Raw genomic sequence first — 25,065 nt, forward strand, 5'->3', positions numbered from 1 at the left:
GAGAGAGAGAGAGAGAGACAGCGTGAGCAGGGGAGGGTCAGAGAGAGAGGGAGTCACAGACTGAAACAGACTCCAGGCTCTGAGCTGGCAGTCAGCACAGAGCCCGACGCGGGGCTCGAACCCACGAACCGCGAGATCATGACCTAAGCGAAAGTTGGACGCCTAACTGACTAAGCCACCCAGGTGCCCCTGAAAATCCCCCAATTTATAACTCTAGGGCAGAACTTCTTAAACTTTGGACTCCTCTATTCAATTGCCTACTCAACACCCCCACTGGGATATTTAATGGGCATCTCAAAAGCCAGCAAGTCTAAAAATGGGCTTCTGCCTTCTCACACCCAACCTGCCCCCTTCTGCAGCCTTTCCCCATCAGTTGACGGAAATTCCACTGGTCAGGGCGCTTGGTCAGACATCTCATAGCCACTCCTGTCTCCTCTCCACTTATCACACCACACATCAAACACAGCCACAGATCCCCCGGCTTAAGAACCAAAATATTCAGTATCCAGCTGCTTTACTGCCTCTACTGCCACTGCCCTGGGGCACGTGACCGTTTTCTCTTGCTTGGGTTATTGCAAAAAACTCCCAACGGGTCTGCTTTCACCTTTGCGTGTCCACAATACAGCTGTCACAGTGATTCTGTAAAATGTATGTTAGATTTCTACTTGTTCAAACCACTCCGATAGTTTTAAGTCAAAGTCAGTCCTCCTAAAAGTCTTTTAAAGTTCCCCCATGGTCTAACCAGCCGCCACCACCACTCACCTCTCTTCAACCTCTTTCTCCCCCTCTTTCACTCTGCTCGAGCCAGATTTCCTCTCTGCTGTTCCTCAAACACGTCAGGCAGGCTCTTGTTTCATGGGCTTTGCAACTGGCTGTTCCATGTGCCGGAACACTCTTCCATGTCCTTTAAGTTTGCTCAAATCTCATATTCTCAACAAGGCTTACCTATTTGAAAACGGAAAACACTTCTAGCCCCATCTCCCTGTGTTTCCCTAACCTTTGCTCTGCTTTCATTTCCCCAGACCCACACGTATCACCTTCTAATCCATCAAATAAATTATTAGGTCTACTGTTTCTTATCTCTCTCCCCTACTAGAGTGTTGTTCTATGGGGCAAGGATCTCTGGCACGGACGTGAACAATGCCTTGGTAGATAATAGGTGTGCGATAAATACTTGTTGTATGAACGTGTGATAGGCTAGGTCCCGCTGGGATTACTGTGAATTACTTTCAGGCAAGTGAGTGAGTAAGTAAGTAAATAAATAAATAAATTCCATTGATCACAGGTGCCCCCACTAGCCCCAGACGGATTAGTGGACCTAGCCTGACGCTGGGCCAAGGTTACATGCCACACCCCAGCTGGAAAAGAAGTCTTCTGCTTCTAATTTGGAGAGGTGGGATTCACAAGGTGAGAAATTTCCTAAACATGGAAAGGTCGTTCAAATAGTACTAAAACAGCCAAGAACCCAAGTTACTACTTTACTGGAAAAAAAAAAAAAAAAAAGAAAATCGTATTTGCATCAACTTTCCTTTTAATTTTTTTAATGTTTTATTTGTTTTTGAGAGACACACAGTGTGATCGGGGGAGGGGCAAAGAGAGAGGAGGAGTCACAGAATCTGACGCAGACCCCGAGCTATCAGCACAGAGCCTGATGTGGGGCTTGAACCAGGAACTGTGAGATCATGACCTGAGCCGAAGTTGTACGCTTATCGGACTGAGCCACCCAGGTGCCCCTGCATCAACTTTCTATTAAGATCTTCTCAAGTAGTAAACACAAGGAAGGCATTTCATTTAAATAAGAGAGGGGTGACATTTAAAAACATTTGTTAATGTTTTTAGAAAAAGAGCAAACTTTATTTTCTATCATGTTGGAGGATACTGGCTTGATTCTTATTGCGGTTATTCCCATTAATGTTTTACAGAATACGGGACATATAAAAGGTGTTGCAAATAAAAATTATTTTCATTCCAATGGAGAGGAAAATTATAGGCTTAAGAACCAAGTTTAATATCAAAAGAAGTAACACATCAAAGCTTCTACGTTAAAAAAACCCTGATAGTGAAAATATCGTGAGCCCTGTGATGAGTGCAATGCACTTCATGGGAACCTCTGAAAACCTGTGCTCGAAGTTGCAGCTCCAGCTCGGAGCCAGTGCCGCCTGAGCGCAACTGCTCACATTCCGATGGAATACAAAATTTGAGGGTCCTTTCGTAGGAATATTCATTCATTGGTCTTTGTTGGCAACTTTTGGCTCTTCTGAGGATGAGGCTGGAGCGCGTCCTGCCTTTCGGGGGAGTCTGCTTCCCGGAAACTCTGTGGCCCCATCGAGATCCCAAGACAGCCACCTTCGCCGCCGCATGGCTGACGTACCTGATGTACGAGGACTTGAACCTGGTGCTGGCCTGCTAGAGTCCAGAAGAGTGCAGCTTCCTGTATTTGCATATGAATGCATCCGTCCTCCCAAGGCTAACCTTGTGGCATTCCACTGGCACTAAAGAGCCAAACGGTGGCATTCTGTCCAAGCACTCCTGGCTAGTGGCTTCGAAGGACAATGACACGGTCTCTGATATGCCAGTTTTTTCTCCAGGATTCAAGCGCTTTTTGACTCCAGGTTCAGGTTCATCTGTGTGGCTGCTCCTGGGATTCAAAGGGCTGCTGCTCTGTTCGCCATCTTTGAGGCGCCTGTGGTGCTCCTCGCTGAGCAACAGTACAATGGTTCCGCCGATGTGAAGCACTCTGTGACAAAAAAAATGATAATTGGTATGAGTCTTTCTTTTTAGACAACAAACAATCCCACTTTATTTAAAATATTTGGTGTTTTTAATTTGAAATTTAATTTTATCTATTTAAACACAAGGTTTTGATAATTAGGTAGTATCTTCCATACTGCATATTCATTATAGTAATTATGGAATCACAAGCACAAATCTGCTTTAATTATCTATTTTTACTCTACTTAAAAGGCAAGCCTCAAAGTAATTCATAGTCACATTCTAATAAGTGATTGTACAAAGGAAAAGGCAAATGAAAGAATCCTATAGGATCAGCATATACTAGGCTGATGGCAGAAGAAAAGCACCGGAAAGAGTGCGGACACGGACAAAGGAATGACAAGAGGGAAGATCAGCAAAGGAACGGGAGACCTCAGAATGTCAGCCTGTTGAGGAGAATTACTCGGTCACTGGACCAAATTCTGTGGAGCACTTCTATGTGGAAAAAGTGACGAGTGAACACACAGTCCTCAGAGCTGCTCAAGAGATTACTGACAGTGGGCGAGAGGCGAGTAGAGAATTCCAGAGGGTGCCAAACGCTACCCTCTGGGCAAGTCCGAGGTACCCTGGGAACACGTTAGCTGGGTCCCGAATGTGCACCGTGAGTTAAGGACAAGCGGGAGTGAGCCAGGCCAAGTGACAGCAAGGGGCCGGAGCGAGGCAGGGAGCTGGAGGCAGAAACACAGCAGAAAGGAAGAGGTGAGGAGGAGGAGGCACTGGAAGAAACTCAGCGTGAGGCTGAATCAGACGGGTGGAGGAGGAGGGAGGAAAAGAGTGCTGTCTGGAATGTGCTGGGGGACCTAAGGAAAAGGGCGGCCTGAGTTCCAGTCGCCAGTTGGATGTACAGCCTGGAGGCAACAGAAGACCAGGGCTCGAGGTAGAGACTTCGGAGTTGTCAAGAGCACACAGTGCATGAAGCTGTGACAGTGGATGACATCTCCTGGGGAGGCAGGTTAGAGTGAGAAGAGAAAAAGGGCCAAGGCACAGAGGCTTCACAGTTAAGGAAGGAGAGAGGAGGGAGGGGCCATGGGACAGAATCCTAGGAGAAAGGCTGGACAACGGTGACGGCACGGAAGCCAAAGGTGTACCCTTTCAGGACGGGATGGTCTCCACGGTGTCTGACGCTACAGGACTAACGGATTAGGACCACACGAGGCCATCAGTGAGCCCGGGGACAGCAATCTTAGCTGAGAGCAGGAGCAAATGCGGGTCTGCCAGAATCGAAGTGGGACTGGAAGGGGAGGAAGCACAGATGTCAAGTGTAGACGATTCTTTCCAGAAGTCTGGTTGTATAGGTAGGAGAAAGGTGACAGCTAGGGGGCAAGAGTTAAAGGGAATCTCCCCCGCACCCAACAAAGATATCAGGAGCTTAGAAGTAGCTTTCCCTCATCTAAACGATCAGTGAATCAAGACAAGTTTGTCTCCAAACGATACCATATTAGGCTGCACTGCCTATGTAAAACCTCCAACTATAAAAAGTGAAAAATCAAACCATAAAGGCTGTGGGTAGGTGTCAAGGAAGCGTGGTCACAGGAGTTCCTTATATTCAAATACATATACTTTCAACTGGTCCTACTGAGGCATTCAAATTATGGGGGGAATCTTGAATCTCTTCTGGAAAGGTCCAGGTTAAATATAAGTCATTGCTCACACATATTAGTATTTCACTATGAGTTGGCTTAATAGTATGGCTGGTGAATTACCTACTGGGCACAAAGGCTGTGGTTATGAACGCAGGCTGCAGGCCAGAATCACCTTGGGAGGGGTTAAGAAATACAGCCACGTTCTACTCCAGACCAACTAAACTGAAGGGGTGGAAAATGAGCTTCACTGTTTTTCAAAAGCCCCTGAAATGATTTTAATATGAAGTCAGGGCTGCAAAGTCTGCTTGAGGAGAATGTACTCCCAGGCAGAAGGAAGTGCAGGTGCTCAGGATATGTCTGAATTACAGGTGGTGCCCAGCTTGCAGGTTAGGTAATTGTGTAGCAGGGGAAGGGGCTTAGAAATAAGATAATCTAAAAAGAAGTGTGTAGAGTCCAGTTCACAAGATGGAGGTGACATGGTTTTAGCTGGATGTGGACTTCATGTCAAGCTTTAATTTTCCTTACAGAATGTCAGCTTTGACACTGAATTTTCTCCATCCAAATCCATGGCTCATTGTTTCTACTGGTGACATGATTTACATACAGGCTCATTACCTGTCGTCTTGCTCTATCAAATGCACACTGAGACAATTTAATGACTTGAATTCTTGGTCATATCTTTTTATTGCTCCATGTGTTCTAGGTTCTCTCCTTTACCAGCTTAAATGAACAGAAAAAAAATATATATTCTGCCTTCACTGTTTGAACTTCTCAAAGAAATACTTTCCCTGAATTATATTCCCTGAGGCCAACCTTAGACCCCCTGACATGAATAACACTTCTGAATTTTCATTTTACAATCAGCAGTGTTGTAGCCTCTCTCTGATACTGAATGCTCCTTATGTGAGTTCTGTTGTGGGGCTTAGTAGCTGTGATCTTGAGAAAGTTCATCTTTCAGGGTCCCAGTTTCTCATCTGTGAAATGTGGCCAATTAACACATTAGGAGGTGAGGTTTTTGTGAGGTTTATAATATGTAAATTACCTATCTCAGTGATTAAAATATAAGTCACTATTCCAGATATTCAGATTTTGGGCAATAATGAAAAATTAGTATCTTTTTTGGAATAAAACTTAATACAGTATAAGATGATATGGAATAACTATTTCAATTATAACCTTCTGATTTGAAACCTTAGAAAATTTAACTACAAAAATTCTGAGAAATTACTAAAATGCAATCAAATCTCAGCTGAAGAACTAGTATATATATTTGGTTAAATGACCAATAACTCAAAAACTATGAAAATTAGCTCAACAAGTTACCTCTCCATTTCTTGTAGAATGCTTTTGATGTCTTTCTCTAACTTAAACTTTTTCCCAAATGGAATGTCAGAAATAATAATATCGACACTCTCTGAAGGCAATGGCAAGTCTGAAATACAAAAACCAGAGAATCCTGTTACATTAAGTTCAAATATTTACAACCTAAATATAAGAAAATTGAAGTATGCAGTATTATTTTTGCATATTAAATACAATTTAGGGTTACTAACATTGTCTCCAAAAAATTACAAGTTACTAAACAGCTTTTCAACTAAAAAATAAATGATAAAGTTATTATATCCTGTTCTTTGAAAATTGGTTTTTCTGTTGTGATATGACATAAATTACGCAAAATTTTAAATTAATCAGAAAATTGAATTCTCTAAACATATTACATGAATAGAAAGTTGCTAGATCCAAGAAGAAATACATTAAATTGTCTAGAAAAACCTTTTACAAATTATATTGTCTTTCATTTCCCTCTTCATAATTAACATATAAAATTTTGCATGTGTAACTGTTGGTGGGAATGTAAACTGGTACAGCCCCTCTGGAAAACAGTGTGGAGGTGCCTCAAAAAATTAATAATAGAACTCCCCTATGACCCAGCAATAGCACTGCTAGGAATTTACCCAAGGGATATAGAAATGCTGAGGCAAAGGAGCACATGTACCCCAATGTTCATAGCAGCACTCTCCACAATAGCCAAAACATGGAAAGAGCCTAAGTGTCTATCAACGGACGAATGGATCAAGAAGATGTGGTTTATCTATACCATGGAATACTACATGGCAATGAGAAAAAATGAAATCTGGCCATGTGTAGCAACATGGATGGACCTTGAGGGTGTTATGCTGAGCGAAATAAGTCAGGCAGAGAAGGACAAATATCATATGTTTGCACGTATAGGAAGATTAGGAGGAACTTAACAGAGGAACAAGGGGGAGAAGAAGGGAGGAAATGGTGGGGGAAAGGGAGAGAGGCAAACCATGAGAGACTCTTGAAGGCTGACAAAAACTGAGAACTGATGGATGTAGGGGGGAGGGGGGATGGGCATGGAGGAGGGCACTCGTGGGGATGAGCACTGGATGTTATGTGGAAACTAATTTGACAATAAACTATTTGTAAAAAAAAAAAAAATTTGCATGTGTATATCTGTTTTTAAAAGGGATATGATCTTAGCTTTCACTGAAATTTTAAAAGAGACCCCAAAGGTTAACAATATCTACATAAATCCTAAGACTAGAGAAAATGCTAAATAATGAATAATCAACAAAATGAACATTATTCCTAAATAAAAGTAAATGTAGCATTTGATTACTGAATCTGAATTTTTTTCTCATCTTTATATTTCTCAGAAATTGGGTTACCAGAAGGTAATACACATAATCTTAACTTCCACATTTTCTTTTTTTTTTTCCTTTTTAATTTTTTAACATTTATTTATTATTGAGAGACAGAGCATGAGCATGGGAGGGGCAGAGAGAGAGGGAGACACAGAATCTGAAGCAGGCTCCAGGCTCTGAGCTGTCAGCATAGAGCCTGACGCGGGGCCCGAACCCATGAACCATGAGATCATGACCTGAACCGAAGTCGGACACTTAACCGACTGGGCCACCCAGGAGCCCCAACTTCCACATTTTCTGAGTGTACTTTTCACTTTGTACTTATTTTACTTCCTCCATCCATCATGTAAATTAGTTATATATTCTTAAGGTAGATGTCCCAAATTTCATTTTTTGAATAGTATTTAATTCAGTAAGAACTGAACACAATTTAAATACCCTTTGCTCTTCTAAATACCATATAAATTTTTGTTGGCTGGAAATTTAAAAACAAAACAAAAAAATCCCATTTTCGGGGAAAGTCTAACGAACACTTGATCTTTCCTAGTTCTAACCCTTACTTGAGATTAGTAGGAAAAAGAATAATAGGTTATTAGAAAAAAAAGTATCAGGATAATATTCTTTTAAAGCCAGACATCAATTTTTTTTTTCTAAGTCATATTTTAGCTTCATGTACTTAGTTTTAGGGTGTTGATCCAGGACACGTACATTTAAATACCATTTCTATACTTTATGCAGGACTACTCAAGGCAATGTATGATGAAGGCAATGATGGTTATCAGATATTTTATACAGGAGAAACAGTGCAATGCAGCAGTTGACTCTAGAGTGTGAGCCCATGTCTTTCTTGGGTGTGCACGCGCGCGCGCGCGCACACACACACACACACACACACGCTAGCTGCCCAGTTTGTTCAGTTTGGTAACATTTTTTTTCTTCTGTCAGTCTCTATTTTTATTTGCAACTTTCCTACTCTGTATTATATAATTTGCTAAACTGCTTTAAGTAATTTTAGAAGTGGAAGGAATAAACTTAAACCGAATACATTTTTTTTTCAAAAAGTTCCAGAACTAAGCAATGCTATCTTCCAATAGAGCATAAAATAAGCTTTTGTTGATGTGACTGAGAGTGCAGGCAGTACCCGCCATCACACACCTTGCATCTGCCACTCACGAGCTACCAGACTTTGGGAAATGGCTGCCTCAGTTTCCTCATCTGTAAAGTGGGGTGAGGGTAGCCATCTCAGAAGGTAATGAGCGAGGTCATTTATGGAAAGCATTCAGGGTAGGGCCTGGCACACAGTGAGCGCTCAATGACTGGTGATTAAGTACAGTGTTCTCCATGGGTGTACAGGCAGATGATGGCCAGCTCAAGACCAGTGGGCCAGGACCCTTCAAAGGGCCTCTGGAGAACACGGCACTTCCTTCTCACGGCCCCCCAGGTGCGTGCAGGGCCACTGCTCCCATGTGGGCCTCGATCGTCTCTTCCTCCAGCAGCGGTTCTCAAGGCCACCGCCGCCCCTCCTGGGCAGCCTCGCCAGAAGACACCAGCAGCCGCGGAATCTCCTGGGAACCACGAGTGCGAAGTCCCGCTCCCTTCATCCCTAACCTACTATGTAGTGCGTGTCAGAACCGACCGGAGGGCTGGTAAAACGCAGACTGTCGGCCCTACCTCGTGAGCTTCTGATGAGCAAACTCCTGAAATCAGGAGCGCCTGATCCGTAATTTTCAACACATGACATCTTTTAAATAACTAAATGCCTTGAATGGCCTATGAACAAAGAGTCTGCTTGTAGTTAAGGAGATAATAAGAATCTGAAATAGAACATAGCTTAAAACAAATATGTAAAAGTCATCCCTTTTGTATAACTCTGCAGGATGACTCAAGAACATGAAAAAAATGCACAATACTGGTGTATCTTGAACAAAAGAAGTGCTCTATATCTTCCTCTTGCTGGAAGAAAAATGGGTAAGAACTGCTTAAAACTCAGAATTATGGCCCTAATATATTTTCTTCCAATAGGTTTTAAGAGTCTTCAGGATATTTTTTTGTGCATATTGATTTTATTTTAAAGTTTATTTATTTATTTTGAGAGAGAGAAAGACAATGTGAGTGGGGGAGGGGCAAAAAGAGGGAGAGAGAGAGTCCCAAGCAGGCTACGCACCGCCAGTGCAGAGCCTGACATGGAGCCGGAAGTAGGGTCTGAACCCATGAAACTGTAAGATCATGACCTGGGCCGAAACCAAGAGCCAGACGCTTAACTGACTAAGCCACCCAGGCGCCCCTATTTATTTATTTTTAAATGTTTATCTTGAGAGAGAGCAAATGTGCACAGGGGAGGGGTCGGGGGACAGATCCAAAGCAGGCAACAGAGAGCTCGATGAGGGGCTGGAGCTCACCAACCGTGAGATCATGCTCTGAACCGAAGTTGGATGCTTAACCAACTGAGCCACTCAGGTGCCCCTAGGGATTTTCTTTCTGAAGCATCTGATAACACTGAATGAAAATTGGCAACATTTAACTGTCTGCAAAGGTCTTCTATTAGTGGAACTAACAAATCAATAGCTATAGCTTCATTTCGTTTATGTACATAAGAAAACTTGGAACTGAAAATGAGCAACATTAATTTAGAATAGTCATTTGATCTAAATGAAAAGTCATGCTTTACAGAGTGATAGTTAAATGCATTTTATTTAGCTGCATTTGATAAATGACGGTCTTTGGGCTCAGTCCCCTTAAAATAACTGTGATGTTTTGAAATAAATGCTACACACACCTAAAAACAGATCTGTTTCATTTGGTTAGTGATACCACCATGGGCCCCTGGTGGCTGATGAATGTCAACAGACGCTTAAGTTATGTGTTTATCAGCTTGCTTGAGAAATGGAAACTCTGTATTTACTTTTTCATGAGACCTGTGTTTTAAGAACTTCCTACTGTTGAAAGAGTTTGTTTCAGAATACAAGTGTTATCAAACAATGAAAAAGGATACCATACAATAAACTGTAAGGCCACTGGACCAAAGAGAGCAGTCCAACAAGTCTCTGTGGTAAGCTTTTTATCCCCTATTTCCACATACTTCACATACACCTAACCCATCACTTCCCACACTGCCTTCTGATTTCCCAAACATGGAGCCTGGCAGCTTCGTGATTCTTGTATAATACATCCCGGGCCACTAGACATGTGGGTGGAACACCAGGGCCCAGGCCAGCAAGGGCAGGATAGGTACTAGAGGAAAGCTCACACTGATATGAAGGAAAACGCAGCCACATTATGGGCAGCTTATGGGTGTACTGAAAAAAAAGCACGCCTTATTCCTACAAGGGTAGAAATGAATGACACCTAAGAACAAAGCGCAGTTGTTAACAATATGCTTGTTACGGGACGCCTGGGTGGCTTAGTCAGTTAAGCGTCCGACTTTCGCTTAGGTCATGATCTCGCGGTTCGCGGGTTCGAGCCCCGCGTCGGGCTCTGTGCTGACGGCCAGCTCGGAGCCTGGAGCCTGTTTCGGTCTGTGACTCCCCCTCTCTCTGACCCTCCTCTGCTCACACTGTCTCTCTCTCTCTCCTAGAAATAAATAAAGCACGTAAAAAAACAAAACAAAACGCTTGTTATAAATTCTCACTGAAGTAATGTGTGACAGGCTATAGAATGTCTACTTGGAAGGAGTGAAAACATTCCTTTTTTCACCTGTCAACAATTTTGTCATTTTAATTAATTTAAACACGTGTTTCTTTTGCTCAAATCTGTATATATTACAGCTCTCCATCTTATCCTAGGAATGCATATATATCTGTAGATTCACAAAAAACAAAGCCTAACCAATGACTAATTAGTTCCCAAGATAGCCTGTAACATAATATCCATTTGGTTCCAAATTTTCATTATAATTAAAACTTAGGAATAAACACATGCAGTTTCTGCATATTAAAGGATCATCTCCTTTTATACTATTAGAAAGTATAAGGTGAAAGTTACTAAAAAGGTAGAAAAAACATAGTCATTAAAAGCTCACAAAGAGAACAAAGATAGCAATTCTGCAGAAATAAATCACGATGGGAGTATTACTAACTTCCCAGATGAACCCATGTTTACTGAGGTCCTTAATCACGCTATGTTAGGCAGCGTGCTCTGTGTGCTTATGTGACAAATCCTCACCGCAGGCTCTACGAGGTAGGGATTACCTTCGTAGATGGTAAAATACAGAGGCCCAGGATATTGCTGAAGGCCAGAGAGTAAAGAAGCAACGGTGGAGCCGGGATTTATACTTGGTCTGTTTGATTCTGAAGTCTGAAGTAAAGACTTTTACTCTAGTAAAAAGATGTGAAATCCTCACACCGGTCAATGCTGAACAAGGGATTCATGGGTCTCATCATTCTACATTGGGTTTATGATTAAAGGTTTGAAACGTAAAACCAAATTAGTGAAGAAAATAAATACTTGGATCCAGCTCCAATGTCCACCTCTTAAGCAGAGATGTATTATGAAGGGCTAATTATTAAACAGTTAATTATGGCCCCTCTGTACCAAGATATATATGGTTCCCTCTAGACTGAAATTTAATATTAAAAGGTTAGGATGATGAAACAATTTAAAACAGATGGTTTATTCTTTTCTCCAGAGAAAGTTACCCTGAAAACAATTAATTCACCAAAGAAAAATCTATAAATGATGTAATGTGAAAAATGTTTTATCTCACTAGTAATTAAGGAAAAGGAAGTTTGGAAAACACACCAAATTTGGAGTTCAAAAAAGCTGTAATAAAATGGTAATACCTAGTCTCGACAATGGTTTAGGGAAACGTGCACTTATGTCTGCAGCTGGCGTGGAGAAGCCTCACACAACTTCTCTTCTCAAGTGCTCTCCCTTTTCTATGTTTCCTCACTCCCAAGGGGATCTACTGGATTTAGACGTTATCTATGCTGCTACTGCCTCACCTCTCCCCTAAACTCCAGATCTGGGCATGGGGCTATTAGCTTGTCATCTTCTCCACTTGGTACCCAGTGATCGCGTGGAATTTATCAGGCTCCCAAATTCCAACATGCTCCGCAGCGGTTTTCCCCAGTTCCGAGGGCGGCGACCCCACCCTCCGGCTGCTTACATCACTCCTGTTCACTTAACGTGCCACGCTGAATCCAACAGCACATCCTGCTCACTCCACCTTCAAAACTTATGTATCTGACCTCTTCTCAACACCTTCATGAATAGCGCTTGGGGCCAAGCCACCATCATTTCCTACTGTATTATTGCAATAGGCTGTGCCTAGTTACTTTGTGTCCTGTTTCCATCCCCTCTGCTGTGGTCTATTCTTGACATGGCAGTGACAACGATCCTTCCAAAAGCTAGGATTCATTTGGCTACTTGGTGCCATAGAAAACCTTTTGTTTTTAACACTTTCATTATTTTTAAAACTGAGCCTTTTGCTTGTTTTTAAAGTGAAATCTTGTGGGGAAAAGCCCCCCCCCCCACATGAAAATAGATAAAAATGGAGTTGGAAGCATGGCGGAGGTCAGATGGAGTGCTCAGTACTTCCCTCCCAATGCCTCCAAGGAGCTCAGGAGATCGTAAAGGTTTGAAAAACCACTGAGCTGCAATAGCTGATGAAGCCAGTCCAGTCTTCTCCCAAGTAACCTCCCCCCACCAAATAGCTTTCTGAAAGAAATCAGAGTTCATGAGAGCTGATTTCGGCCTCATCACGCTTCGTTTCCTCTAGAAACCTACATCTTATCCCATTAAAACTTTGACAGAAAGATTGAAAAAATAGTCATCGGCAGTAAACAACTCTGAGATCTCAATCAACAATACACCTTCTTGTCGGGATGAGCACCGGGTGTTGGATGTACGCAATGAATCACGGGAATCTATCCCCAAAACCAAGAACACGCTGTACACACTGTATGTTAGCCAATTTGACAATAAATTATATTAAAAAAAATTTTTTAATTAAAAAAAAAAAAGCAAAAAAATCCCCAAAACCAATACACCTTCTCTGGGGCTGCTTTATTACGTTTTGACACATAGTTACCCTAACATCTTCTTGATACTCTATTACACCTCCACTGCATTAAAAAAATCTCTAAACAATTATTTTGTTTCTCCAGATTATAGGTTTAACACTGGGACCATCTACTACCTATTCACACCGGATCAAGAGAATGCCATTTTCTTAGTTGGAAATTAAATGCACTCGTTCCTAAGGGAGAAAGATGTACTAGGGGAAGGGAAGAAAGGGGAGAAAAGAAGGAATGTGAGGCTTGTCTAAAATGATCTATATACCATGGATGGGTCTGAGGGAAATATTATTTTGATTGGACTCAGCAGAGCCGATTCCTAGTCTGTTATTGCTGATTCCCCAGCGGGTTTCCCTCTACCTCACAGGATGACTAACTCTCCTGGTGTGCCCCAGACCTTCCCAGTTTTAGCACCGGAAGAACTGGTTTAGCAAACAGGGAAGGCTGGTACCTCGTTCCTATTTACTGTCCAGTGTGAGGCAAGAGAAAGGTAAGATAATATCAGAACATTTCAGTTTATCTGGAAAAAATCCAAAGTTTTTATTATTATTATTATTATTATTAAATATTATTTTTATTCTGTCCTCTATTTTATGCCTATAGTAAGTGATCTCTGGTTACGATATGAGGAACAGATCACATACAACAAACACACCTTAAAGAGGCACTTTCACTTAAATGCTTAGGGAGACTATATAAATGTTGGTACTAATAATCTTTTGAAAAATAAGTTGTAATTATAATATTGGAAATCAATCAAGTATTAGCCCCAGAGAATTCAACCTTTACATATGGAAAGTGAATACTGTTTAATATTATGACTCTAAATATATTTATTACATATGTTCATTTTCCCAAATGTTTGCATTTTTAATGTCTTACCTGTAACAGAGACTTGAAGTAACTCAATTTTATCCTTAAGGCCTGCAGCTTTCAGATTGTCACATGCACCTAGTAACTGTGAGTCACTGACATCGGCACCCACGTAATATACATCCTATGAGGAAAGAAATTCATGTTTTAAGTATAAATGAGACTCCCCGACATTTTATGTAGTTAAGAAAACCTACTTCCTTTCTCTCAAATAATGAAAATGAATTGAATGGACTCCTTAATTCAGGTTAAAACAAACTTATAGTGGGGTGCCTGGGTTGGCTCAGTTGGTTAAGCGTCCGACTTCAGCTCAGGTCATGATCTCACGGTTCGTGGGTTCGAGCCCCGCGTCGGGCAACTAGCTCAGAGCCTGAAGCCTGCTTTGGATTCTGTGTCTCCCTCTCTGTCTGACCCTCCCCTGCTCACGCTGCCTCTCTCTCTCTCTCAGAAATAAATAAAACATTAAAAAAAAACTTATAGAATTTCTTTAAAATGATATTCAATAGTAAAAAATTGGAAGTTTTTATTAATTTTTAAAAACTATTAGTGTATTTCACAGTAACAAATACTTAAAGAATTTGGGGATGAGCATAATCTGTCATGACTTATCACTGAAATTGCTCACATTTTCCTAAATTTATCATAGGATTTTAAGAAATAACACAGCCATTTAACCCTTCATATTCCATTCTGACAACAGTAAATAGCAACTCATGTAATCAAAACTACTAATCCTGAAAAGACAATCTATTTGTAAAGAACTGATCAGGGAAAATACATATAATGATTAAAGGAAACACACTGCTTGATCTACCAAACTTTAGTACTTACTGGCCATTCTTTAGCAGCTTCCAAAAGTATTGTCCCAAGTCCACACATTGGATCTAAAACAAATGCACCAGCCTACAGACAGAAATATTGACTTGGTATTATTCGGTCTATCATAATACGTAACAGAAACCTAAAACTCGAAGAATCAAAATTTCAAGAGTAAAGATTGCTTTTTACACTTTATTAGGAATTTCAGGTGGTTAAAGCCAGAAGGTAGGCGCATGCTCGACATGTATGAAGATTAGGAAGGTCACTGGTGTGGCCAAAGCAGAGTGAGTGACAGGGAAATGCAGTGTTAACATTAGAGGTAGTCAGGGTATTCTGTCAAGAGGGACTGGGTTAGGGGGTGCCTGGGTGGCTCGGTCGGTTAAGCGTCTGACTTCAGCTCAGGTCATGATCTCGCAGTCTGTGAGTCTGAGTCCTGCGTCAGACTCTCTGCAAATGGCTCAGAGTCTGGAGCCTGCTTCAGATTCTGTGTCTCCCTCTCTCTCTGCCCTTCCCCACTCACACTCTGTCTCTCTCTCTCTCAAAAATACATATTAAAAAAAAAAGATGGCCTGGGTTATGTTACATGTAGTAACAATCCCCAAATCTTAGAGGTTGAAAACGACACATAGTTAATGCTACGTCCCCTCAGAGGGGCATTGGGGGCTTCTGCTTCGTAGTCTGGGAGACAAACTCATGAGGTGGTCACCATCCAGAGCACTGCCATCAGAGGGGAAAAAGCAGCATGACATAGTATGTACTTTCTTAAAGGTGCCGTCTGGAAGTGAGACACATCACTCCCACCAACATTTAATTGGCTAAAGCGTGTCAGTCACACACACACAATTTGAAGAGGTGAGGAAAGTGTAAACCTACTTGTGCCTAGGAAAACAAGAAATTTGGAGAAAAAAACAATTATTCCCATTCTGGGGGAGGGATGTCACATTACGTCACATCTTGTAGGTACTGTAAGAATTCTGGTTGTCTTCTGAAGCATGGGAAACTGGAAGGTTCTGAGCAGAGAAGAAGCATGACATTACACTTCAAACGGCTCACTCTGGCTGCTCTGCTGAGAACGGACCAGAGAAGGGTAAGAGCGTTAAGAGGGAGGCTAGTTAGGGGATGCCAGCAAGAGATGATGGCGACTTGAATTAACAGTGGTATTGGTAAGAGTGGTGAGAAGTGGTTACATTCTAGATAAGTTTTTAAGGTGGAGCCAATGGGATGGACTGGATGTGGGATGTTAAAGAATGACAATAGCCAGAAATGACTAAAGGTTTTGACCTGAGCACATGGAAGAACGGACTCCCCTGTTACTGAGATGGGAAAAGATGGGGAGGAGAAGCTTCGAAGGAGACAGGAGTATGGTTCTGGACATGTTAAAGTTTGAGATGCCTCTTAGACCAAGTATGGATGATGTCAAGTGATTTGTTGAACATATGGGTCTGGAGTTCAGGGGAGAGGTTCAGGCTACAGATACGAAGTTGGGAACACTCGGTGTTAGTCATAAATGATATTTAAAGCATCAGAACTAGATGAGTCATCTAGAATGTGAGAGAAGTTAAAAAAGAAAAGTCTATGGGTTGGACCCTGGTGATCTCCTAAGTATAGACGTTGGTAGATGAAGATCAGCCTTGCACACTGACAGCAGCACATACTGATGTAGGAGGAGAACCAGAGTGGTGTTCCAAAAAAAAGTGGAGAAACATGTTTCAACAAGGAGAGTGGTGATGACAGTATCAGAGTGCTAACAGGTAAGTGAGATGAGCAGTGTCAGCGGAGTGTTGGTGATGACAGCCTGACAGAAGTGGGCACAGGACACACGGGAGGAAGTAGCGACACCAAATATGGACAACTATTTTTAAGGGTTTTTCTGTAAAGGGAAGCAGAGAAGCAGCATGTGGGTTCAGGAAAGGGCCATTTTCTTAAGTTGCAAGAGACTAAATCAAGCGTACGCGCTGCTGGGCGTGTGCAGCAGGGAACGTCCTCCGGTGGGCCCGAGGCGGCGGTCCGGCCGCAAGCACTGGAGGGAAACAAGGACAGCTCCCCTGTCGCGAGCGCGGTGAGGCCGAGCGCGTGGGTGAGGCTCCAGCGTGCTGGTCAGGAGAACACGCTGCAGTTCTCTGCCGAGCCCAAGATGGAAGTCAAATGAGGAGCAAGAGAGTGACAAGTGTGGGCAAGGAAACGACCGTCCTGGCGGAACGTAGAATCCAAGCCGCGAAGGTGAGCGGCGCGCGGCGGTGAGGCCCCAGGACCATCCCCCGCGGGGGCGGAGGACCTGTGTGGCAGGGCGCCAGGGGAGCTGAACCGCCCGGAGAACGAGGCTAAGAGCGGGCCTCCAGAAGCTGAGATTCATGGTCTGGGCATGAGAGGGTACAGGATGTGAGCAGGGCAGGCCGTCAGAGGTAGGGAAGCCGAGATGCTAACGGGTCAGGTCACAGAGCGGATACGGAGATCATAAAAGCACTGTGACAGAACAGTGGCCTATGCTCTGGTAGGAATGACACAAGAGAGGTCTACCTGTGACTGGGACAGTTTCCCAGCACGTGCTTCAGAGGCACAGAGAGGTTCTGGGCAGAAGGAGCAAGCGGGACACCTACCACCTCCGGGCCCCTGGTCCCGATAGGTCTACAGAGGAAGCAGAGCCCTCAGTGCACAGCCAGGCTTCCGTCAGAGCCAGAGGACACCTAATGGAAAGAAACATACAGTGCTTCAGGAGAGGGAAGGGGAGATTCTCCTCTGGCAGGAAATTCGAAGGAGAGTATCCTATGGATGCCCCCACGAAGGGGGGATAAGTGAAAAGAACAGTGATCTAAATAAATGACAGCTTCGTTAAAAATAACGGTGGTCTGAGACCTAATCGTCATTAAGATCTTGGTACGTGTCAAACACCGTGCTCCTCCTCTCTCCAACACGGTCCCTGCCGAATGAGGCAGTCTGACCTTAAAATCCATAAATGTCAACATAGGACCTGCTCTCGCTGTGACATCTGGGTACAGGGGCAGAAGCAGACAAGTATTTCTGTATGCTTATCTTAACAACTAAGACTTACAGAACTTGATTTTCTTTAGGATTTTTTAAAAAGTTTTATTTCTTTCTTTTGAGAGAGAGAGAGCACAAGTGGGGAAGGGGCAGGGAGAGAGGGAGAGAGAGAATCCCAAGAAGGCTCTACACTGCCAGCACAGAGCCCAATGTGGGACTTGAACCCACGAACTGTGAGATCATGACCTGAGCCGAAATCAAGAGTTGGAGGCTTAACCGTCTGAGCCACCCGGGTGCCCCTTCCTTTTCAGGGTATGTAGGAAGGAGAACAGTGTGTGGTACGAATGAAAAATATCTGACATCCTCACGTTTAGATGTCACTGCTAACAGTGCTGGCTTACCCAAGGTTGAGCTGTGTATGCACTGCTCTGGGTACCGCGCTCCCTAGAGGGGGCTGGATCAAGGCTAAGTACTGGGATCATTTACACTGTGGGTCTTTACTCAACTCCTCCGCAACAGCTGTGCTGTGCTACTTCTCACACGCTTTAATATCCCGATGCTGGTGGTCACATTTAGAGGAACATTTCTTACTCTAGGTTCTGGCAAGGCAAACTGACAGTAAGGGAAAATTTTAACAAGCATTATCATTGGATATTTTTAATTTGCTTTCCACTTTTCTGACAAATGGATGTTTATGTCAAGACAAAGGTAACATTTCAGGCTTGTAGGTGGTTATATAAATTTATATTTATATAATACACACACACATATATGTTGTTATATAAACTGTGGTGAGATCATTGGCTACTTGGTAACCGTAACTCACTCCTTAGACTAAAAGAGATTTGGACTAAAGATTAAAATCAAATAACAAAGAACATCATGGATTCTGGGAACATGATAATCTCAGAGCAGCTTTCTTCTTTTCTCTTCCCCTCCAAGCTCTTCAGTTCCCCTGAGCCCAAGTGATGGTCAGACCTAGGGGCAACTAAATGCCAAGAGATGCCCTGGCCTTGGTTTGGGTCCCAGAAAAAGGAAGTGGCCTGGGGCCTCTGCCACGGCTGGGTGGGGGGTTAGAGACGAGCACCAGAGCCCAGAGGGGGAAATCACCGGAACCGGGGAGAACCTGGTCTGCAGAGATCTACGGACCTGCAGGGAGACCTGTGAACAGGAAAGTTCTCCCCTAGAAAAGGTTTCCAGCGTGGCCGACAGGGTCTCCTTCCACTGCCGAGCCCAGTGGTGCCACCGATCTATCTGCCCTTTGCCAGTTACAGGATTTTAGCCATTTAAAGTATTTTAATAACCACAATTGACTCTCAGTGAGCTTAAAAAAAAAAAAAGGCAAATCTAAAGGGTAGGGGTCCATCAGTAGCAAGAGAGTGAACGAGCAGAACAATCTAAACGTGCTTCTAATGAAACAGGACTCCAGAAGACAGGTAAGTATCTGAAGAAAAGGGATAAGAGCTTCTAGAGATATTCAAATGTAGTGCGCACACACGCAAAACTTTTCAAAGCTAAAAAACAATGATTTTTAAGCTAAAATGTTCCAATGAATAAAGCAGAACATATTTCTATGACTCTTGTTACAGCCTGGAAGATAACATTCAAGAATAAGTCAATATGTAGAACCAAACTATGAAGAGATGGAAACCAGGTGAGAGAGGATAAGCAACTTGGAGAATAGCACCAGGAGGCTTAACATGTTTATAACTTCAGAAGCAGAAAAAGAAAGTAGTTTAAGGTAAAAGCCACTAGAGCAAAACAGCTAGGACAATAATAATTAAATAATGAAAGAAAGAGTGCCTGAGCCAAAGAAATAATAACAATAACTTCTGTAATTATTATAGCCATAGTTATTACTGTCATCGACTTAAACACTTTCTATATGCCATGCACTGTTCTAATCATTTGAGAAATGCTAATTCACTTAGTCCTCACATGACCCTAGGAGATTATTATTTTCACCTTGCAAGTGAGAAACTGAGGCACACAGTTAAATATCTTGCCCCAAGTTTTCTAGGAAGTCAGTGGTGTGACCAGAATAAGAACTCAGCGTGGGCTGAACAGAAAATGCACATATGTAAGTATATCCTGCTAATATTCCTGAACTTTGGAGGATTAAAGGGAAAGTCTTACAAGCCCCCAAGTGGAAAGACAGGCAGCTCTAAAGGAAAAGGAAATTGTACTGGTGTGTAGTGCTCACCTAGCACACAGGAAACTAAATGACAAGGGGACAGTGTCTACAGACCCCTGAGGGGAGGGGACTGACACAACTCTTAAAGCCATCTGACACGCGTCTGTACCCCAGGATGAAAAATAAGTTTGAGGATATATAGGAATTTCAAATTGTGTATTAACTGGACACCACATTTGAAGAAATTGCCTAAGAAAAGACTTTGACCAAGCAACAAATAAACCAGAGCAGAGACCTCAAATACAGAAGAACAGTGGGGAAGAACGATACACCTTGAAACATGTCTTTGTTTGCTTACATGGAAAAGTGAGTGTGTGTGTGTGCGCGCGCGCACGTGTGCACAATGACAGGCTGTGTAATGTAAGTGCTAAATAAGAACTTTTGAAACAGAAGGGGCATACTGTGAGGGAAATTCTTACACATGATAAAGAATTTAGTACAATCTAATAGTTGGGTGCTGAGAGGGGAAGGGTGTAAAAATGCTTCAAAGGTCTCATTGTAGGGAGGAGTAAAGAGGGGGTCAGGAGAAGAGAAGAAAAGCACTCTCGAGGCCTCATATTGTGCGAGGGAAGAGGGTAAGCTTAGAGTTTTTTGGTGGTAAAAAGCGTCCCGACAGAGGAAAGAGTTGGTAGCTTGCTTTAAAGCAATAGACAAGTCCCATGTGTTTAATTAGGAGAGCGGGGAACAGAACCATTAGTGAAACAGAACAATACAGTATAATCTCCAACCTCAAGGAGAGCAATGAAGTGAATATCAAGTAACTTGATCAAGCCAGTGAAAACAAACAGTGTAAAACTGTTAAAAACAGAGTAGAATAGGAAAAAACACAATCAAGTGTGTCTGTCATAACACCGAATTCCCTCACTGGAGGACAGAGACCATCAGAATGGGATCAAAACAAAACAAAACAAAACAAAAAAAGCAAACCGAAAGCAAAGTTGAAAATAAAGCAATGGCAGAGAAATGCAGCAAATGCATAGAAAAAGACAGGACTAAAAATATTAATAAGACACAAGAAATTTAAGTTTAAACTCACTAATTGAGATAAAGAGAACTTCATGTTACAATGAAAAGACACCATTTCTGATGAAGTGGTAACGGTCATAAATGTGCACATACCAAACTAGACCAGAGCTGATGAAAGCAACGGCTAGCAAAAATGCAAATACAGTAACATGATGAGATTTTGAAATACCTCTTTCAGACTTGTGCAGATAGTAAAACAGTAATACAGCGGACATTTGTTGACTAAAAAATAAAATTACTTTCTTATGTCCACAGAACATTTATAAAAATTATCGAGATCTTGGTCATAGAGAAAAAACTTAAATTTTTAAGAAGTGGAGGTTTTACGGGCCACGTGACTGTGACATAAAAGATCAGAAATCATAAGAACGTAGCCTTTGGACTCAGCTTTTTCATAACCAAAACGCTGTCAGAAGTTCAACGATATGTAAAACTAGATCGCTGTAGCAGTTCATAAGTGTAAAAGGCAAGAGAAAGAAAAGGACAGAAGAAAAAGAGAAATGAGAAGAAAGGAAAAGAAAGCAAGCAAGCAACTAAGATGCCCATCAATCAGTCGATGACGGAAAGGACCTTGCTGTCATCAAATGAAAACTATTTCTCACCTGAATCTCAGCGAGAGAGGCCATTGCCCATGCTATGGTAGACCTCAGGCCTGCTGTCCTGACGTAAACTCTGCTGGCTAAGGGCACCCTAGAAACAAAAGAACCTGATGACATACCCAATATTACTGTATGTTAGAGAAGAGCATGATATAAATAAAAATGACTCACCTGTCCGTATCTGTGACCTCCTCTTTCTATATTCATCTAACATACACTAAGAAGCCCCTGGTTACAGAATATTTTAACCTTATGACAAAAATACCTTCTTTCATTGGCACCTCGTCCAACCAGCCAGTGTGGTATTTCAGAAAGGTAACTTTGTTACACGCTGAAATTTAAACTCTTAGGTGTTTAGCTTGTAAAAATCTACTCACATATGCAGGAGATATTTCTCAAGGGTTAATATACTTCCCTTTCTTCCCACATGGAATAGGCCTTTTCTCGTTGATCCCGAGTCAGCAAGAGGAACATCATGTTCTGTGACCAGAGGTGTGGTATGGGAGGCAGGGCTGAATGGAGGCTAACCCTTCAAATCTGTTTTCTAGAAAAAAAATCCCTTTTGCCAGTTTGCTTTTTGCTCATTTGCATCTTTCTCAAAAGATGAAATGAAGCATGACACTGCATTGTCTAAAATAATTTATGGAATGAAGGGCTGAAGCACACATCTCCCAGATGAGTTCACTGGCCTCCACTATGTACCACTTCATACTTTATCCTATGCTTCCTTACTGTTACTATCGGTGTTTCCAGATTTGATGGAAGTTTTCAAAATATTATTTCTACCTTTCTAAATGCAATGAACAAAGAAGCTTGATAAAAACTATTATAATAACCTTAAGCATTCTTTTTTACATCCTGCTTTGGGCTTACAGATGCATAAGCGTGAGCTTAGCGCAAATGGGGTATTATTATAGAATTTTTATAATCTTTAAAAATATTCCATGCCTAGAATCTAGCAAAAGGGTATCTAAATCACATTATACTGTGTAAACAGGGATGTGCATATATAATGTTTTTAATTAAGATGCCAACAATATTTACAGGCTTCCAAGTAAAAAACTGGAAATCACTATTTTCATCCAACCTGCTCTTTCTTCCTAAGGCATCTAGAGAAATACCTGTTATGTAAGTGTTCAACAGACATTTTGAAGTAAGGAAATGAATCATTTGCATTTATTATTATATAGTACCCTGCAAGATTAGAGTGATACCTGAAGTAGATTTTAAAAACTGGAAATATTCTCCCACGATAAAAGAACAATGACAATAAAATTTGTAGAATGTATAGGTGTGAATTTTAAGAAATGTGCTGTATTTTCTATTTTAATAAAAACTCCAGATGCCAAAAGACTAAGGGCTTGTGAAAATCATTTAATAATAGAAATAATTAGATATAATTTTCAGTTTGAATCATGTAATCAGTGAATGATTATAATCAAATCTTTTATAGCTCGAACTGGCCAGATTAAATCATAAGCATTATGTACTAAGAAAACACTTTAGTGACTCAAGTAGAGAACTCTAATGCTTTGCTCTTAGCCCCCTCTGTTACATCGATGTTTCATACTAGAAATAAGGGCATGAAGTTCTTACTTTTATAAACTCTAAGGGACACACCTGAAGCTTAGAGAGCAATAGCTACCTGAACACGGGGATTCCCACCACAGAGTAAATGTCATTTAGATGTATGAAGATCTGAAAGAACAAATAGAGAAATTAGAACAAAACGGGAAATACATTACCAAATGCACTGATAATTTGAAAATTTCCATGTTGAAGCTGTATATAATCTATATTTTATCTCTTATTTAAAATTTTTTAAATAGCCCTGTATTTTAAAAAAAAATTCTAAGGCCTTGTTTGTCATATATGGAAAAATGTTCCATAATATATTTATTTTTAAAGTTTTATTTATTTATTCTGAGGGAGAGCACAAGTAGGGGCGGGGCAGAGAAAGGGAGAGAGAATCCTAAGCAGGCTCCACATTGCCAGTGCAGAGCCTGATGTGGGGGTTGAACTCAAACTGTGAGATCATGACCTGAGCTGATGTTGGATGCTTAACTGACTGAGCCACCCAGGCGCCCCCCCATAATACTTTTTCCTGAGTAGAGGCAAAGTAAATTTTCAGTACATTCCATAGAAAGATTCTGCTGATAATTTGGTATACAAGATATGTGTATGGAGAATCATGTTCTGAAGAGATCTGGAGTTCTTTCTTCCTTGGGGTTCTCTGAATTATCATGACTGGTCAGACTTTTCAGCATTTTGGGTTAGAGAAGACTTCCTAACCTTAATTCTTCCCACCTTAATTTTAACTTCAAATTAAGATGTGAGGTCACACAGGATCATCACAGGCTATACACATTTCCAGGGTAACAAAATTTTCTTCAGGCCACAGTTATTATAGCAAGGGTGACCTTTTCTTTCTCTACTATCTGTAGGCAAGTTTCTTCCTCTCTATCTCCCTTCTTCTGTTAGGTCATAAAGAGGATTTAAATGTCTCATGTCACAATTAGTAGCCCGATTAAAACTTAAAAGTTAGAATCTTACTTTCATACAGTCTGATAAAGTTTATGGCATAGTCTAACTCTGCTGTTTGATCTCAAGAGCATTTGACCCTTAATACTTTCGCTCTAAGGTTATTTTTACTATATAGTTTGTTTAATCAGAATTACTCCAATATCAACAAATTTTTATCAAGTACAGAATGATCTGAATGGACTCCAGTGAGTCAATTAAATCCTTAATCATCAAAGTAAACTTTCCAATGTTTTGCATTATTGACTTTAGCAAAAGCGTTTATTAGAATTATTTTCTACTTAAAATTGATACTAAGGATGAGATACAGTGATATTTTTATAGATCAAATTTCCTCATTAAGAATAGCTTCTCCCACTATAACATTTTTCTATTAATTTTATAGAATAAAATTTGTTAAGACTTGATTCTTCTGTTAATTTTGTTCACAAATTTTACTGTATGATTTTACTGTTGTCGATTTTGCTCTGTGTTATTTCTACCGATAACAGCTATTATTAATTACATGAAATACTGATAGGAATTAAATTAGCAAGGTGTATTTAGCGAAACTGTGAGGAAACTGTAATTCTCAGACAGTGAGATGAGGTCAAGGGGAAGTATGGAGACTGAAACCAGCAGAGGACAAGGTAAGAGAACTGGAGAGGGGAGGTGGGAGGAGGGCCCCCTCGTGATACAACATTCTTGGGGTCAAAATGTTTTTCATGACAGTAATGAAGGACGTATACCAGGCATTACCCTGTAAAAGTGAAAATATCAAATAGAAACATTAAGAGATAAAACAACACGAAATGTTCTCATATGGCCAGCTACTCCACTTAAAGCTATGTAAGAATAAACTTATGAATCAATGAATCATGAAAAGGTCTAAACCATCTGTCAAATTTATCAGATGGTTTTCAAAAAAGTGAAGAATAATTTTTATGGCTAGTATTGGTTTTCCCATATAAGTGTTTTACTTTGTCCCAATGAAATATAGGGAAACCTAATTAAATT

General features: G+C 41.3%; 1 protein-coding gene across 3 annotated transcripts in view; it reads right to left on the bottom strand.

Annotated features, from left to right (window-relative positions):
* Positions 1-1,807: 1,807 nt before the first annotated feature.
* Positions 1,808-25,065, bottom strand: part of THUMPD2 (THUMP domain containing 2) — a 35,665-nt gene continuing 12,407 nt past the window's right edge. For 2 of the 3 annotated variants that reach the window (XM_039251264.1, XM_039251265.1), the window contains exons 5-10: positions 23,174-23,226; positions 21,532-21,619; positions 14,743-14,814; positions 13,921-14,035; positions 5,679-5,787; positions 1,808-2,737 (exon numbers count right to left, since the gene is read on the bottom strand). In XM_039251264.1, the coding sequence (XP_039107195.1) occupies positions 2,407-2,737; positions 5,679-5,787; positions 13,921-14,035; positions 14,743-14,814; positions 21,532-21,619; positions 23,174-23,226 (768 nt within the window). In that variant the 3' untranslated portion in view covers positions 1,808-2,406. Of the gene's footprint in view, positions 2,738-5,678; positions 5,788-10,112; positions 10,204-11,143; positions 11,157-13,920; positions 14,036-14,742; positions 14,815-21,531; positions 21,620-23,173; positions 23,227-25,065 lie in introns of those variants that run through there. The other variant, XM_039251266.1, reaches the window with a different exon arrangement.

This window comes from Hyaena hyaena, unplaced genomic scaffold (assembly GCF_003009895.1).
Source record: "Hyaena hyaena isolate Hyena2069 unplaced genomic scaffold, ASM300989v1 scaffold_388, whole genome shotgun sequence".
Taxonomy (NCBI): Eukaryota; Metazoa; Chordata; class Mammalia; order Carnivora; family Hyaenidae; genus Hyaena; species Hyaena hyaena.